Source organism: Manis pentadactyla, chromosome 10 (assembly GCF_030020395.1).
Source record: "Manis pentadactyla isolate mManPen7 chromosome 10, mManPen7.hap1, whole genome shotgun sequence".
In the NCBI taxonomy this organism is placed as follows: Eukaryota; Metazoa; Chordata; class Mammalia; order Pholidota; family Manidae; genus Manis; species Manis pentadactyla.
The window spans coordinates 86,986,758-87,005,471 of NC_080028.1; the positions used below are offsets into that span (position 1 = coordinate 86,986,758).

General features: G+C 38.6%; 1 protein-coding gene across 5 annotated transcripts in view; it reads left to right on the forward strand.

Annotated features, from left to right (window-relative positions):
• Window positions 1-18,714, forward strand: part of CRCP (CGRP receptor component) — a 70,343-nt gene that overhangs the window by 21,728 nt on the left and 29,901 nt on the right. For 3 of the 5 annotated variants that reach the window (XM_036907923.2, XM_036907921.2, XM_036907922.2), the window contains exons 3-4: window positions 7,117-7,215; window positions 10,953-11,047. The exons of 1 other annotated variant lie outside the window; for it this stretch is intronic. In XM_036907923.2, coding sequence (XP_036763818.1) covers window positions 7,117-7,215; window positions 10,953-11,047 — 194 coding nt within the window. The remainder of the gene's footprint in view (window positions 1-7,116; window positions 7,216-10,952; window positions 11,048-18,714) is intronic. One more of the 5 variants, XM_036907924.2, reaches the window with a different exon arrangement.

The window sequence follows — 18,714 nt, forward strand, 5'->3', positions numbered from 1 at the left end:
TTAATTGACCATATATGTTTGGGTTAATGTCTGGAGTCTCTAGTCTGTTCCACTGGTCTGTGGCTCTGTTCTTTTGCCAGTACCAAACTGTCTTGATTACTATAGCTTTATAGTGAGCTTGAAGTTGGGGAGTGAGATCCCCCCTACTTTATTCTTCTTTCTCAGGATTGCTTTGGCTATTCAGGGTCTTTGGTGTTTCCATATGAATTTTTGAATTATTTGTTCCAGTTCATTGAAGAATGTTGCTGGTAGTTTCATAGGGATTGCATCAAATCTGTATATTGCTTTGGGCAGGATGGCCATTTTGACGATATTAATTCTTCCTAGCCACGAGCATGGGATGAGTTTCCATCTGTTAGTGTCCCCTTTAATTTCTCTTAAGAGTGACTTGTAGTTTTCAGAGTATAAGTCTTTCACTTGTTTGGTTAGGTTTATTCCCAGGTATTTTATTCTTTTTGATGCAATTGTGAATGGAGTTGTTTTCCTGATTTCTCTTTCTGTTGGTTCATTGTTGGTGTATAGGAAAGCCACAGATTTCTGTGTGTTGCTTTTGTATCCTGCAACTTTGCTGTATTCCGATATCAGTTCTAGTAGTTTTGGGGTGGAGTCTTTAGGATTTTTTTATGTACAGTATCATGTCATCTGCAAATAGTGACAGTTTAACTTCTTCTTTACCAATCTGGATTCCTTGTATTTCTTTGTTTTGTCTGATTGCTGTGGCTAGGACCTCCAGTACTATGTTAAATAACAGTGGAGAGAGTGGGCATCCCTGTCTAGTTCCCGATCTCAGAGGAAAAGCTTTCAGCTTCTTGTTGTTCAGTATAATGTTGGCTGTGGGTTTATGATATATGGCTTTTATTATGTTGAGGTACTTGCCCTCTATTCCCATTTTGCTGAGAGTTTTTGTCATGAATGGATGTTGATCTTTGTCAAATGCTTTTTCAGCATCTATGGAGATGATCATGTGGTTTTTGTGTTTCTTTTTGTTGATGTGGTGGATGATGTTGATGGACTTTCGAATGTTGTACCATCCTTGCATCCCTGGGATGAATCCCACTTGGTCATGTTCTACTATCCTTTTGATGTATTTTTGAATTTGGTTTGCTAATATTTTGTTGAGTATTTTTGCATGTATGTTCATCAGGGATATTGGTCTGTAGTTTTCTTTTTTGATGGGGTCTTTGCTTGGTTTTGGCATTAGGGTGATGTTCTCTTCATAGAATGAGTTTGGGAGTATCCCCTCCTCTTCTGTTTTTTGGAAAACTTAAAGGAGAATGGGTATTATGTCTTCCCTCTGTGTCTGATAGAATTCCAAGGTAAATCCATCTGGCCCCGGCGGTTTTGTTCTTTGGTAGTTTTTTGATTACCCCTTCAATTTCGTTGCTGGTAATTGGTCTGTTTAGATTTTCTGTTTCTTTCTGGGTCCGTCTTGGAAGGTTGTATTTTTCTAGGAAGTTGTCCATTTCACCTAGGTTTCCCAGCTTGTTAGCATATAGGTTTTCATAGTATTCTCTAATAATTCTTTGTATTTCTGTGGGGTCCGTCGTGATTTTTCCTTTCTCATTTCTGATACTGTTGATTTGTGTTGACTCTCTTTTCCTCTTAATAAGTCTGGCTAGAGGCTTATCTATTTTGTTTATTTTCTCGAAGAACCAGCTCTTGGTTTCATTGATTTTTGCTCTTGTTTTATTCTTCTCAATTTTATTTATTTCTTCTGTGATCTTTATTATGTCCCTCCTTCTGCTGACCTTAGGCCTCATTTGTTCTTCTTTTTCCAATTTCCATAATTGTGACATTAGACCATTCATTTGGGATTGTTCTTCCTTTTTTAAATATGCTTGGATTGCTATATACTTTCCTCTTAAGACTGCTTTTGCTGCGTCCCACAGAAGTTGGGGCTTAGTGTTATTGTTGTCATTTGTTTCCATATATTGCTGGAGCTCCATTTTGAATTGGTCATTGATCCATTGATTATTTAGGAGCGTGTTGTTAAGTCTCCATGTGTTTGTGAGCCTTTTTGCTTTCTTTGTACAGTTTATTTCTAGTTTTTTGCCTTTGTGGTTGAAAAGTTGGTTGGTAGGATTTCAATCTTTTGGAATTTTCTGAGGCTCTTTTTGTGGCCTCGTATGTGGTCTATTCTTTAGAGTGTTCCATGTGCACTTGAGAAGAATGTATATCCTGTTGCTTTTGGATATAGAGTTCTGTAGATGTCTATTAGGTCCATCTGTTCTAGTGTGTTGTTCAGTGCCTCTGTGTTCTTGCTTATTTTCTATCTGGTGGATCTGTCCTTTGGAGTGAGTGGTGTGTTGATGTCTCCTAGAATGAATGCATTGCATTCTATTTCCTCCTTTAGTTCTGTTAGTATTTGTTTCAGGTATTTTGGTGCTCCTGTATTGGGTGCATATGTATTTATAATGGTTATATCCTCTTGTTGGACTGAGCCCTTTATCATTATGTAATGTCCTTCTTTGTCTTCTGTTACTGTCTTTATTTTGAAGTCTGTTTTGTCTGATACCAGAATTGCAACACCTGCTTTCTTCTCTCTGTTGTTTGCATGAAATATCTTTTTCCATCCCTTGACTTTAAGTCTGTGCATGTCTTTGGGTTTGAGGTGAGTCTCTTGTAAGCAGCATATGGATGGATCTTGCTTTTTTATCCATTCTATTACTCTGTGTCTTTTGATTGGTGCATGCAGTCCATTTACATTTAGGGTGATTATTGAAAGGTATGAACTTATTGCCATTGCAGGCTTTAAGTTTGTGGTTACCAACGGTTCAGGGTTAGCTGCTTTACTATCTTACTGTCTAACTTAAATCGCTTGTTGAGCTATTATAAACGCGGTCTGATGATTCTTTATTTCTCTCCCTTCTTATTCCTCCTCCTCCCTTCTTCATATGTTCAGTGTTTTGTTCTGTGCTCTTTTTAGGAGTGCTACCTTCTAGAGGAGTCCCTGTAGGATGCCCTGTAGAGGTGGTTTGTGGGAGGCAAATTCCCTCAACTTTTGCTTGTTTGGGAATTGTTTAATCTCTCCTTCATATTTAAATGATAATTCATGCTGGATACAGTAGTCTTGGTTCGAGGCCCTTCTGTTTCATTGCATTAAGTATATCATGCCATTCTCTTCTGGCCTGTAGGGTTTCTGTTGAGAAGTCTGATAATAGCCTGATGGGTTTTTCTTTGTAGGTAACCTTTTTTTTCTCTCTGGCTGCCTTTAATACTTTGTTCTTTTCTTTGATATTTGCCATTTTAATTATTATGTGTCTTGGTGTTGCCCTCCTTGGATCCCTTGTCATGGGAGTTCTGTGTACCTCTGTGGTCTGAGAGGCCATTTCTTCCCCTAGTTTGGGGACGTTTTCGGAAATTATTTCTTCAAAGACACTTTCTATTCCTTTTTCTCTCTCTTATTCTTCTGGTACCCCTATAATGCGTATATTGTTCCGTTTAGATTGGTATCGCTCAGCTCTCTTAAAATTCTTTCATTCCTGGAGATCCTTTTATCTCTCTCTGCATTAGCTTCTCTCTGTTCCTGTTCTCTGTTTTCTAGTCCATTAATGGTCTCTTGCATCTCATCTGTTCTGTTTTGAAGTCCTTCCAGAGCTTGTTTTATTTCTGTATTCTCCTTCCTTAGTTCTTGCATATTTCTCTGCAAGTCCATCAGCGTGGTTATGACTTTTGTTTTGAATTGTTTTTCAGGAAGACTGGTTAAATCTATCTCCCCAGGTTCCTTCTCAGGGGAAGATGTAGCAGATGCCGAAGCTGTCTGCGTTAGTCTTGTCTGGATCATATTTTTTTGCCTTTTCATGTTGACAGGTGCTATTGACTGTCAGCTGGGAGGGCCAAACTTTTCACTTGCTACTGGCCTTTCTTTACTGGGACAACTGCGACCCCTAGTGTCTTTTGTTGGGTAATTGCGTGTAGGCTGGGTCTTTGTGTCTTGCCCGGGCGATATGGAGGCGTGGTTTGCCTTAGGCTGTTTCTCTGCTTTCGCAGCACCCGGAGGGGTAATGGATGGGGGGGAGGGCTGTTTGGCTGTTTACCTCCGTGAGGGGTCTCAGAGCTGTTACCCAGGGGGTTAGTGTGCCCGGTTTTCCCTGTAATTTCCAGCCACTGGGCTGTGACTTGTGTTGTTTCCATCTAATTGTTAAGTCCCTGTCCCTTTAAGACTTTCAAAAAGCACTCGCTTTTCTTCATCACAGGGCATCAGCTTTGGAACCCACTCAGAGGTCTTGCTGCCCTATTTCCCTAGTTTCCAGCCCTCCATGCATGCACTGTGTCTGCGCTCTGGTGTGGGTGGCTGGGGCTGGGTGTTTAGCAGTCCTGAGCTCCCTCTCCCTCCCGCCAGGAGCTGGGGCGAGGTGTGCTCGGGTCCCGCCGGGCCGGGGGTTGTATCTTACCCCTTTCACCAGGCGCTGGGCTCTTGCACGTGTGGATGTAGTGTTGCTGTTGTCCTGTGTCTTCTGGTCTCTCTTTTAGGATTAGTTGTATTTGTTGTATTTTCAAAAATATATATGTTTTTGGGAGGAGATTCCCACTGTCCTACTCATGCCGCCATGTTGGCTCCACCCTCTCGGGTCTTGCTTTTTTATCCATTCTATTACTCTGTGTCTTTTGATTGGTGCATTCAGTCCATTTACATTTAGGGTGACTATTGAAAGATATGTACTTATTGCCATTGCAGGCTTTAAATTCGTGGTTACCAAAGGTTCAAGGTTAGCCTCTTTAGTATCTTACTGCCTAACTTAGCTCACTTATTGAGCTGTTATATACACTGTCTGGAGATTCTTTTCTTCTCTCCCTTCTTGTTCCTCCTCCTCGATTCTTCATATGTTGGTTGTTTTGTGCTGTGCTCTTTCTAGGAGTGCTCCCATCTAGAGCAGTCCCTGTAAGATGTCCTGTAGAGGTGGTTTGTGGAAAGCAAATTCCCTCAGCTTTTGCTTGTCTGGGAATTGTTTAATCCCGCCATCATATTTAAATGATAGTCGTGCTGGATACAGTATCCTTGGTTCAAGGCCCTTCTGTTTTATTGCATTAAATATATCATGCCATTCTCTTCTGGACTGTAGGGTTTCTGTCGAGAAGTCTGATGTTAGCCTGATGGGTTTTCCTTTATAGGTGACCTTTTTCTCTCTAGCTGCCTTTAAAACTCTTTCCTTGTCCTTGGTCTTTGCCATTTTAATTATTATGTGTCTTGGTGTTATCCTCCTTGGATTCTTTCTGTTGGGGCTTCTGTATATTTCCATGGTCTGTTCGATTATTTCCTCCCCCAGTGTGGGGAAGTTTTCAGCAATTATTTCTTCCAAGATACTTTCCATCCCTTTTCCTCTCTCTTCTTCTTCTGGTACCCCTATAATACGGATATTGTTCCTTTTGGATTGGTCACACAGTTCTCTTAATATTATTTCATTCCTGGAGATCCTTTTATCTCTCTCTATGTCAGCTTCTATGTGTTCCTGTTCTCTGGTTTCAATTCCATCAATGGCCTCTTGCATCTTATCCATTCTGCTTATAAACTCTTCCAGAGTTTGTTTCATTTCTGTAATATCCTTTCTGGCATCTGTGATCTCCCTCCGGACTTCATCCTGTATCTCTTGCGTATTTCTCTGCGTCTCTGTCAGCATGTTTTTATTTTTATTTTGAATTTTTTCAGGAAGACTGGTTAGGTCTGTCTCCTTCTCTGGAGTCTCTGTTGTCTTGGTTTGCCTGTAATTTTGTGTTTTATTGGTGATAGGATTAGTTTGCAGAGCTGGGACGAGTGACGGCTGGAAGAACTTCCCTTCTTGTTGGTTTGTGGCCCTCCTCTCCTGGGAGAACAGCGACCTCTAGTGGCTTGTGCTGGCTAGCTGGCGCAGACAGGGCTTCTGCTTCCTGCCTGGCTGCTATGGAGTTTATCTCCACTGTTGCTGTGGGCGTGGCCTGGCTCAGGCTGCCGCTACAAAGTGATGGAGTCGCGTTGGAGGGGCAGCGGCAGGGAGGCTATTTATCTTCGTAAGGGGCCTCCATGCTCCCTGCAGCCTGGGGGATTAGGGTTCCCAGAGATCCCCGGATTCCCTACCTCTGGATTAAGTGTCCCGCCCTGCCCCTTTAAGACTTCCAAAAATCACCCGCCATAACAAAGCAATGACCACAAAAAAAAAAAAAAAAGAAAATTTTAAAAATAAAAATAAATTAATAAAAAATGGCCGCTCGTTTTTCTTTATTATCCAGCGCCACCCTCAGGCATCTGCTCACCAGTCTTGCTGCCCTGTTTCCCTAGTATTGGGGTCCCTATCCCTTTAAGACTTCCAAAAAGTGCTCGCCAAAAGAAAACAACAACAACAACAAAAAATTGGCCGCTCACTTTTCTTTTGTTCTCCGGCGCCGGCCTCCGATACCCACTCACCGGTCTTGCTGCCCTGTTTCCCTAGTATCCAGGGCCCCGCGCACTCACTGCGTCTGCACTCTGGTCCCGATGCCTGGGGCTGGGTGTTCAGCAATCCTGGGCTCCCTCTCCCTCCCACTCTGCCTACTCTTCTCCCGCCGGGAGCTGGGGGAGGGGCGCTCGGGTCCCGCCGGGTCGGGACTTGTATCTTACCCTCTTCGCGAGGCGCTGGGTTCTCGCAGGTGTGGATGTGGTCTGGATGTTGTCCTGTGTCCTCTGGTCTTTATTCTAGGAAGAGTTGTCTTTATTATATTTTCATAGATATATGTGGTTTTGGGAGGAGATTTCCGCTGCTCTACTCACACCGCCATCTTGGCTACCTTATTATTAAGCATTTTTATCATAAATAGGTGTTGAGTTTTGTCAGATGCTTTTTTTGTTTCTATTTAGGTGATCATTTTTTAGGAAAATCTACTTTCAAGTAAATATTATTTTTGAAATCAGATAGTGACACAGTGTATATTGATAGGAAACATTTGAAATGTTAAGTAATGAATTTGGATTATTTGACTTAGATAAAAGCATTTTTAAAATGTCAGATGCTTCTGAGACTCATATTTGCTCTAATACAAGCATTAGTGGGAGAGTTTGTGAGAAGAAAAGTGGTACTCTCCTATTTATTCTTCAAAGTCATTGACCTCAGAATAGATACATTTATTAAATTTATTTATAAAAATCTTCTGCATATCTCTTCCTAGGTGTTCCAGTTACTAAGTGATCTGAAAGAGCAGCGTAAAGAAAGTGGAAAGAATAAACACAGTTCTGGGCAACAGAACTTGAATACTATCACCTATGAAGTAAGCCTAGGCTTCTGGAGGGTCTGACTACCATCACAAGGGGTTGGTTTATTTGCTGATGACTGGCCACCAAATCATGACTATCTCCTATCTGACTTTAAGTAATTTTACTACAATTCAGTTGTAAAAGTTGGAAGAGTTTGGCCAGTTGTGTGGGTTGGCTAAGTATAAAGTTAGAGGGAGTAGTCAAAAGACTGCTCTCACTTACAACACGAGTTGCAAGTCAGGGATCCCCAAGACCACCCTCAGGTTCAATAATTCAGTAGAAGTGCTCATAGAACTCAGTGGAAGCCATTATATTCACAGTTACGATTTATTCCAGGGAAAGGATACAGATTAACATTGGCCAACAGAAGAAACAAATGGGGCAGATTCCAGGAGAAATACCAAACATAGAGCTTCTGTTGTCCTCTAATATGGAGTAAGAATGTTTCACACTGAAATCAGTGTGTGATAATACACACTGAATATTGCCAACCAGGGAAGCTCAGGTGAGCTTTGGTGCCTGGAATTTCTTTTGGGGCTCCATTATGTAGGTATGATTGAATGATTGCCCATGTAAATTCATTTCAACCTCCAGGTGGACTGGATACTTTATGACTCAAAGCCCTAACCCTAAGTCACATTGTTAAGACCATTCAGCATCACCTAAGGTACCCAGACAAGGATATTCCTACTAGGTATTACATTCGGAGTCTGGTGATTACCTTTTAGAAGCTGAGGGCAAAGGCCAGGCCTTCACTTTGGGCAAAGTCAAATTCTTTATTACACAAAAAATTATACTTTTTATTGTAGAAAACTTAGGATGTACCAAAAAGCATAAAGAAGGAATCAAAAGTAATTCATAATCTTAATATCTAGTTGATAGTTGTCATGTTCTCTCCCAACCTTATGCTTTGTCCTTAAAAAAGAAAGTTTAAGCCATTATATGTGTTAAATGTGATCTTTAATTTTGTATCTGTCATTTTATGTTTTCTTACTATTTCCTTTCAAATCTGATTTTGTCTCTATGGAGGACTTGGTTTTAATTATCTTTATCTTTTCAAAGACATTATTAAACTTTAATTAAGTTATCATAATCACTTTTAGGAAAATAAGCGATTTAGCATTTTTGTCACCATTCCTCCCCATCCAATTTTGTTCATTTAATCATGTGTTTAAAACTCTGTCTTTCACTTTTTCATTCATGTTCTTTTACATTATGTAGTTCATCTCATTCAAAGAAGAAAAATGTTTGTGGTAATTAGCTTTATAACCAAATTTCAAGTACGCTTAACTGCACAATCAAGTACTCTCAACTACACAGTCAGTTTAAGCTCATTGCCACTCTGTTACTCCTTTAGTTCCTGCTTTTAATTCATGGTGATTTGAGGAAAATTATTGTGTTACTAAATGTTTTGAGATGTTTTATACCTGAGAATATATTTCTAGTGTCCTTAATGTGAATGACAACTCATCTGAATATGGAGTTCTTGTGTTCTACTTTTATTCTGCAGGGCTCTGTAGGTACTATTTTGGTTTAATATTTGTTATTATGGAGGAGTCTGAGCCCAACCTGATTTTTGCACTTTTGAGAGATTCTTTACTGTGATCACTTGGTTAAGGTAGTAATTGCCTGGTTTTTCTACTGTAAAGTTACTGTTTTTCCATTTCCATCTTCTGTTACTTAGAAAGGAATATATTGCAATATAATGAGTTATAAGAAATACATATTTGGTCACTCATATAACCAAATATATATTTCCCATGTATATTTGGTCTTCTTGCACAGTTCCTGAAAACACTGCAGTCTTAAAGGTAAAACAGGTGTCTTGTCCTGTTAATGTGAGAGACTTTTGGACCCCACCCAAGGACAGGGGCTAGAGGTTAAATCAGCCAATGGCCAATAATTTAATCAATCATGACTATGCAGTGAAGCCCTCACAAACTCCTGAAAAGAGCTTGGCACCCTCTGGAATCCTGCTTCTCTGTTGGAGAGAGCTTCCACGCTTGGGGAATCAGAACACTCCCATGTGCTACTGAACCAGGCCCCTAGCTCCATGAGGATAGAAGCTCCTTTATTTGGGACTTTGCCCTATGCATCTCTTCATCTGGCTGTTAACTTGTATGCTTTGTGGTATCCTTTATTAAACTGGTAAACATAGTGTTTTCCTGAGTTCTGTGAGCCACTCTAGCAAATTAATTGAACCCAAGGGGGAATGTCCAATCTGTAGCAGGTAGGTCAGAAGCACAGGTAACTGCTTGGGGCTTGTGACCAGCGTCTGGAATGGGGGGTGGAGGACAGTCTTGTAGGATGGAGTGCTTGACCTGGGAATCTGGTGCTGTCCTTGGGCAGATAGCATCAAATTGAGTTCTCAACCACCCTGCTGGTGTTCCAGAATTGCTTGGTGTTATGTGTGGGAAGACCCCTTCCTCCTCCCCAGCAGACAAACATTGGATTAGGGTCCGGAAACCCAAAAGGAGTTACAGTGCTATTACTGCTGGTGTAATACTGTTATTGTTGTGTATGAGAAAACATGCCACAGATACCAAATAATTTGGGGACATATGTTACAATCATCACAGTAAGTAAATATTTTGGGGAAGATGCTTTGAGACTATGCAGATATCCTACTTCTTAAGCTTTTGTTCATTAATTTTAGTATTCATTAATTTTAGTATTCACTGGTGGGTCTTTTGTGCAGTAATTATTACTATGGTTCATTTGCCTAATGGTGATTTTTTTCCCCTCATTCAGCCTACATTTAGGAGTAAGAATTCGTTGGGAGGAAGAGTTGTTTCTTCTCATCCATTTATTTATTTAAGAAATAATTTATATCGTTGCTCCAGGAGGGGCAAGTTCCCTATAAATTTGGTGAGACTGAATAAAGACAAGGGCAAGAAGTTGGGCAGTTTAAAAGGGGTTCACACCACATTTATTCTCACAGCAGTAGGTCTCAGTCTCTCCTGGCTTCCGTGCTCCTCCCTTCTACTTTCCAGCACAGACTTAATCCTCTTCTAGTACGAGGGCTCCACTGGTTTCCTCTGCCAGCCCCTGTTCTCTCCTGGCTTCCACTCCAGGCTGTCCTCCACTCTCCAAGCTCTCTGCTCCTATGCTGGCATTGCTCTCTCCCCACTCTTCTAGCCCTCTTCTTCCCTGCCCCTAGCACCGAGAGGATCCCTGTGGTCGGGTCTCTCTGGTGACTGGCAGACACCGGACCAGTTATGTACCAGGAACCGAGGAGAGGCCCAAATGGGTGTTTCCTCTCTGCCCCTCCCTTGGGCCCTTACCTCTGAACAACCAGCAGCTCTGTCCCTGTTAACATCCAGCCACTCTCATAAATATGCAAAGCAGGCTCTTATATATGTACAATGGGCACGATTAAGGCCAGGTGGGAATCCTGGTCAGAAATTTCCATTTTCTCAGCATATTTCTGTATGGACTCATGGCTTTTTATTTTATTCTTTGGGTTCCCTGTCTTTAAAATGTTTCCTGGAATATATGCAATTATGATAATAAAGCACAATTGACAGACTGGGTTTTTTCTTTTTTTTAAGATCAGAAGAACTTTCTTCTAAAATTTATTCTTCTTGTTCTAGCTACTGTTTTTTTCTTTTGAGGAATTTCTGTTTATGAAGATTGACTCTCCTGAAGCATATATTTTATAAAAGATTTTTGAAACAAAATTTTAGCCATTGCCTTCCCTTTTTCTCAGGGATCTTTTCTTATGCTTGCTTTTTCTTTCTTTTTTTTCTAGACATTAAAATACATATCAAAAACATCATGCAAGTACCAGAGTCCTGAGATTGTCAGAGAATTTCTCACAGCAGTGAAAAGCCACAAACTGACCAAGTAAGTGAAAATTACCCAGAGTAGGAAAAGAGTAACACATAATGAAAATGATAACTTACAAAAATAGCTTAGCAACTGTTTTATTTAGTTAGGTTTTGATTTATAATTAATACACAGTGCTCTTTCAAAGTTGGATCATTGTATTATAGAGGAGACAACTGAGACTTAGATATAGGGATTCTTCTAGAGCCAGGAACAGAACTTAGCGGGGTTTTTTTTTTTTTTTTTTTTGAGTACCAGTTCTATGACCTGTCCCATAACCCTTTCCCAGCATTCAGACCAAACTTATTGAAAATGGTGTTCACAGATGAATGTGCTTCTTATAAAATTGATCAGTTAAGTTATTTGATATTTGTGGGGTTTTTTTGGGGGGGAGGGATGGGAAACGGCTTGATAATACCCTGTCTGCTCTTCTAGTGCCTGATTACTTTTCTTGGTGACTTTCTTAGATTGAATAAGTTAAGTTTATAGGAATTTAAACATCATTAATAATTAAGAGTTTATATGAGAAGAAAACTACCCCTAGTCTTTTAGAATTAATACCAGAGCTGATAAATAATGGTTTTTGTCATTCATTCCGGATAACAAGTAGTTTTCTTTTGAAGGAAATGCTGTTATTTCAGGGACACAGTTGATAATACCAGTGAACTAAAGTTCACTTTTCCCCTTGCCTCTCTTTTTCAAATAAACTCTGAAGACAGAAGTCTTGTGTATGTAGAGTTTGTTTTATTTTTAATTGTGGTAAAATATACAATGTAGAATTTACCTTTTTAACCACTTTTAAACGTACAGTTCATTGATGTTAAATATATTCACATTGTGCAACCAATATCCAGAACTTTTTAATTTTGGAAAACTGAAACTGTGCCAATTAAACAACTTGCCATTTCCCACTCACCCTGGCTGCTGATAACCACTATTCCATTATCTGTTTCTATGAATTTGACTACTTTAGAAACCTTGTTTAATTGGTATGACCTGTCCCATACCCTTCTTGTGTAATTACCCATTCAACTTGTGTAATTGAAATCACATAGTGTTTGTGTTTAAAAAAAAAGAAATCCAAATACTGTTTAATATTATTTTTTTGTTTTACCATTTTAACCATATTTAAGTGTGCAACTCAGTGGTATTAGGTACAGCACATTGTTACACAACCATCACTTCCATCCATCCACAGAACATTCCTCAATTTGCAAAACTGAAACTGTTCCCATTAAATAATGACTCCTCATACTCCCCACCATCTAACCCTGGTAGCCACCAATATACTTTCTGCCTCATGAATTTGACAACTGTAAGTACCTCATACAAGGGAATCATACAGTATTTGCCCTCTTATGACTGGCTAATTTTATGTAACATAATATCTTCCAAGCTTCATCCATGCTGTAGCATGCATCTTTTCCTTCATTTTGAAGGTGCATAGTATTTCATTTTATGTATATACAGCATTTTGTTCATACATTTATCTGTCAGTGTATACTTAGGTGGCTTACATTTCTTCCCCCTGTTGGCTGTACAGATTCCTCTTTGGGACCCAGCATTCAGTTCTTTTGAGTATATACCCAGATATCAAATTGCTGGTCATGTGGTAATTCTATTTTTAACCTTTTGAGGAACTGCCGCCATGCTGTTTTCCATAGGGGCTGCACCATTTTACATTCCCACAAGGGTTCCAATTTCTCCACATCCTCATTAACACTTGTTATTTTCTGTTTTTGCTGTTGTTGTTTTATAATAGCCATCTTAGTAGGTGTGAGGTGTTATCTCATTGTGGTTTTCTTTTGCATTTCCCATGATTGGTGATGTCAATCATCTTTTCATGTATTTACTGGCTGTTTTATATATAATCTCCTTTGGAGAAATGTCTTCAGTCCTCTGCCCATTTTTTAATTGGATTGATTCTTTTTATCTTGTTGAAATTTAGGAGTCTTCTATATATTCTGGAACTCAATCCCTAATCAGATATATACTTTGCAAATGTTTTCTCCAACCCTGTGGTTGCCTTTTTAGTCTGTTGATAGTGTTCTTTGATGCACAAGTGCAGTTTGTCTCTTTATCTTTTGTTGCCTGTGCCTTTGGTGTCATATCCAAGAAATCACTGTCAAATCCAATGTCATGAAGTTTTCCCTTTGTTTTCTTCTAAGAGTTTTTATACTTTCATCTCTTATGTTTTGGTGTTAGATCCATTTTGAATTAAGTTCTGTGTGTGGTACAAGGTAAAGACCCACTTTCATTATTTTGCATATGTGTGTCCAGTTTTCCCAGCACCATTTGTTGAAAAAATTGTCCTTGTATATCTAATGGCCTTGGCACGCTTGTTGAAAGTCATTTGGTCACATATGCAAGGGTTTATTTCTGGACTCTCTATTCCATTGGTCTATATGTCTATTTTTATGCCAGTACTATACTGTTTTGATTACTGCACCTTTGTTTTAAGTTTTGATAATTAGGAAGTAAGAGACCTCTGACTTTGTTCTTTTTCAAGATTGTTTTGGCTATTTAGGGTCCCTTGGGATTTCCATATACATTTGTCTATTTCTGAAAAAAAATACCATTGAGAATTTGATAGGGATTGCTTTAAATAGTATTGACATCTTAACAATGTTAGGTTTTCCAATCCATGAAAATGGGATGTTTTTCTATTTATTGTCTTTAATTTCTTTCAGCACCATGTTATAGTTTCCACCAGACAAGTCTTTTGCCTCTTTGTTCATTCCTAAGTATTTTATTCTTTTCAATGCAATTGTAAATGGAATTGTTTTCTTAATTTCTTTTTCAGATTGTTCATTGTTAGTGTATAGAGACACCCTGGCTTTTGCTTAATTGTCTACTCTGTTTTTGTGGAAGCTTTAGGCTTTTCTACATGTAAAATCATGTTTTCTGTGAACACAGATTTCACTTATTCCTTTCCAGTTTGAATGCATTTTTCTTGTCTGATTGCTGTGGCTAGGACTTCCAGTACTATGTTGACTAGAAGTGGTGAAAGTAGCCATATCCCTGTCTTGTTCTGATCTTAGAGGAAAAGCTTTCAACCTTTTACCATTGAGTATGACATTACCTGTGAGTTTGTGTGTGGTCCTTATACACTGAGGTAGTTCCCTTCTACTAATTTTGTCATGAAAGGGTGTTGAATTGTGCCACATGCTTTTTCTATATCAATTGAGGTGATTATGTGGGTTTTTTCTGCTTCATTTTGTTAAGGTGATGTATTGCATTGCTTTTTGTATGCTAAACTGTCCTTGCATTCCATGAATAAATGTCACTTGGCCATCAGGTATAATCCTTTAATATGTTAGTATTTTGTTGAAGATTTTGCAGTATTACTCAGAGGATATTGGATTGTAGTTTTCTTATAGTGTTTTTGTCTGGTTTTGCTGTCAGGGCAATCTTGGCCTCATAGAATGAGTTAGGAAGTGTCCCCTCCTCTTCAGTATTTTGGAAGTTTGAGAAGGGTTGATGTTAATTATTCTTTAAATGTTTTCTAGAATTCACCTGTGTAACTGTTTGGTATTGGACTTTTCTTATTGTGAGGTTTTAGATTACTGATTCAGTCTCCTTATTAGTTACAGGTCTGCTCAGATTTTCTATTTCTTCATTATTCAGTCTTGAAAGTTGTGTGTTTCTAGGACCATATGCATGTATTCTTGAGGGAGGGTTATTTACTTGTTACCCAAAGTCATTCTTGTTCTTTGATATGTTAGAAGCTTTTAGGAGGATTCACTTGTAATGTTGGAGTGGGTCACAGATCTTCCTTATTGGATGCCAGTACAAATTACATCAATTGAAGCAGGGAAATTTTATGTCTTTTCCTTATAATGAGAGTAACTTCCATTTATTGAGTCCATTTAGTGTTCCATGCATTTAACATTCTCATTTAATTTGAATTCTTACAGCAACCTAATGGAAAGCTGCTACTGCGGAGACTCTACTGCAGTTGGGGATATCTCAGTTCATCCCCTTTGTTTAACTTTGTCCTTTTTAGCTCTTTTGACTCCTAATGATAAAGCACTGTTACTCTGCCTGTTATGATGAAATCATTTCATTCCAACTAAAGCAAGTAAGTCAATCTGTTATCTCTTTGGGTTACCATTTTTTCTCCAAATGCTTTTAGTGGGGTAGGCTAAGATACAGGAAGGTGACTGTGTGAGCACCTAAAGGTGAAGTCGATTCAAGTCATTCATTTAGTCTGGTAAAACAGACTTGAAGCAGGTTGTGTTTACAATGTAAAGAACAGTAGCTGAATACTCACTGGTGGTATGGCTTTGTTGCCTCCCTTGGTACAACCTCAACCTCATGGCTGATATTTTTGTTGGTTGAGGTAATTGAGGCCTTGTAGCTGAAATCATTTTAAGAGGTGCACATAATCAAATGGTTCAGAAATTAGAGGTTAGGTCTGTGAAAATTAGTGAGGGGAAGCCTCACCAGCATGGTGTCAGGAGGCCAGCAGGGAGGTGCTCTCAAGCCAACCACTCCTCTCAATTGCAGACCCCACTGATGGGTACCTTGTAATTCATTCTGCTATAGCTACTTTACTTCCCAGCAGGGGGAAGGAAGGTCTCTTATCTCCCCAGCAACAGCCAAGCCAGTGAGAGACTGTCACAACTCAGCCAATGAGAATCTACAGCAAGTGGGACTGTCAGTTTACTCCAGTGGACTTTTTGCTTAGAACGGCCCTTCTATGCCCTCTTTGTCCATAAAAGAGAAGTCCTCTCCTTTGTTCTCAGGACTTGCCTGTGGTTTTGCCATAGTTTGCTTGTCCCAAATTGAAATTCTCTGCTGTTCTGAATAAACCTACTTTTTGCTGGTAAAATAACTGACAGCTTATTTTTAAGGTTAACATCTCTGAGAATAGACTAACTTCCAAAGGAAATCGTTCTGTAGAATCTGAGGGAAAGGGATGGTGAGAAGAGAATATAGTATGTAAGTGTAGCAGAACTAAGGTTTTGACTGTTTCATATACACTGCCTCACTTAATCCTGATAACCAACTCAGTGTTTCACAGATGAGTGAATTCAGGCTTAGATAAGATACATAATGCCCCAAATCAGGCATGTAGTAAGCAGTAACCCAGTAGTGAGTTCTTTCACCTTAACCAAAATACCATGTTGTTTCTCTGAGAAAGCTGGTTAAGTGTGTATATCAAATAGTAGGTTCAGTGAACCCTTCAGATATCTTCACTTGGACATTGAGAAGGAACTTTTTCTTCTGGGGAAAGAGAAGAGAGCTGTCTTCCAACAGCTAGGCAAGGGAATTTTTTCAACAGCAATCTTAGAATCAATACTGGACTCATATAAATATTTCTTTTAAAATGATTTATCATGTCATTAATATATAAGCTATTCATGTGTATTACAGAATAGTTCTATCATCCCCAGAAATTACTTTATTCTATCTTGTAAATTAATCCTTATCCCTGTATCCAGTGCCTGGCAACTGATCTATTTTCTTTTCCTGTAGTTTTGCCCTTTTCACAAAGTTATACAAATAGAATCACACAGTATATGTGGCCTTCTGAATGTGGGTTCTTTCACTTACTTAATGCAATTGACATTGTTGCATGTATCAGTAGTTTGTTCCTTTTTATTGCTAAATAGTGTTCCACTGCGTGGATATACTGCAAGTTGTTTATTCACTCACCAGTTGAAAGAGATTTGAGGTATTTCCAGTTTTGGCAGTTATGAATAAAGCAACTGCAAACATCCCATACATGTTTTTGTGTAAACATAAGTCTCCATTCTCTTGGGTAAATATCTAGGCGAGGAGTTGCTGGGTCCTACAGTAAAAATATATTTAATTCTCTAAGAAACTGCCACACTCTTTTCTAAGTGCACCATTTTTCATTTGCCCTAGTAATGCAAGAGCATTCCACTTACTCCATATCCTTACCAGTACTTGGTATTTTTAGTATTTTTTATTTTAGCTGTTCATATTGGCCTGAAGTAGTATTTCATTGTAGTTTTAATTTATATTTCCTTAATAATGAATAATGTTGAATACTTTCTTGTTCTTATTTCACTTCTTTTAAGTGTTCAAATAGTTCACCAATTATTTTATATATTTATTTATTTTTATTACAGAATTTTAAGAGCTCTTTATATATTCTGGGTATAAGCCCTTACCTTTTGGTTTGTTTTTTCATTCAACACTTTTCTGCAGAAGTGGCAACACTTGTGACAGAAGGTTTTAATTTTGATGAAGTCAAATTTTTATCTTTTCTTTTTTCTCTTATGCATCCTGCTTTTAATATGGTATGTAAAAACTCTGTCATACCCATACTCACAAAGCCTTCTCTAATGTTTTCTTCTAGAAATTATAATTTGGGGGGGTTTGATGTGAGATATGGGTTGAGATTCATTTTGTGTGTGTGTATAGATTTCAGACTATTTCCATAGCATTTGTTGAAAAGACCATCCTTTCTCTGCCGGAGTCCAGCTCCAGCCGAGGTGTGGGTCATGAAGGAAAGGACAGCGTCGGCGAGTGAGGAAATGAGTGAGGAAATGAAACACCCGATCAGGGTTGAAACATCTCCTGACATCAAGTGGAAGGGTCTTTATTTTTATATCTTTTTAAGGTTTACATGATGTTACACATTTTCTTTGATCATGGATGGTACAATGTTTTTTCCTTTCAGTTTTTGTATAATTCCGGCTCAGATGTTATCATTTCTTTGAACAGCTTCTTTGTAACATTTAATGTTTAACTTTCCCTTAACCTTTTTGGCCAGAAATGTAGGTTTCATGCTAGGTGCTAGACAGGAAAATGGCATGTGGCAGGGTGTGGTTTATAATGTCTGCTTTTAAGCATAATGTCTGCTTTTAAGCGTAGAGTTTAAGATATATGTCTAAGGCTATATAAAGTTTAAGCAGGTTATATAAAATGCAAGCTATATGTCTTTTGCTTATTGAGTGTAACGCTATATTATTAATTAAATCCTATCCTACACATGTGGGTTTAGGCTTACATCTAAAGTCTAGGGATGGTATTCCTATCACCCATAAGTTTTGACATTTTTTATCATTCCTACGAATACAATAGGAGCACCTTATTCTTTCATAATATTCATTCCACAATTTTAAATGTTTACACCTTTCCTCCTGCATCCACAGGCACCAGGGCCTTGTAGTCCTCTTTAATCTTTCATATAATAATGTTAAACTTTTATATATGGGATATTTATAAATGTAAATCTTCCTATTTTGCTCATAAATTCTTTCTTCGAGGGGGATACCAGAGGTGTCTTCTAATATTATAAGCAACATAAGGGGGGCCCTGGGCAGTGGGGACTATTAATCTCTTTTTATTACTTTGCTGTTTCATATAAGTTTCTTGGGAGAATGGATTTTTCCATGGCCCAAGTTCCCATAACTCCTTCTCTGCCAATATTCTAAAGAAATCCTGGTTAGTTATGTTTGAATTGTTACAAAAGGAAGGACAAACTGCATCTAGTTTTAAGAGAGGCCTGGGTTGTTCTGCCTCACTAATTTGTGGCAGTATGCCTGGAATGGTTGGTCCCATAACACTGCTTTCATTTCTGGAATTGCTGCTTTGATCAATATTTTGGGTTATGTTATTTACTAAAGATGAATCAATCTTAGATACATAAGATTTCCCATATGTGAGCCAAATCACCAACATCATAACTGCAAAAATAAGTACAGGAA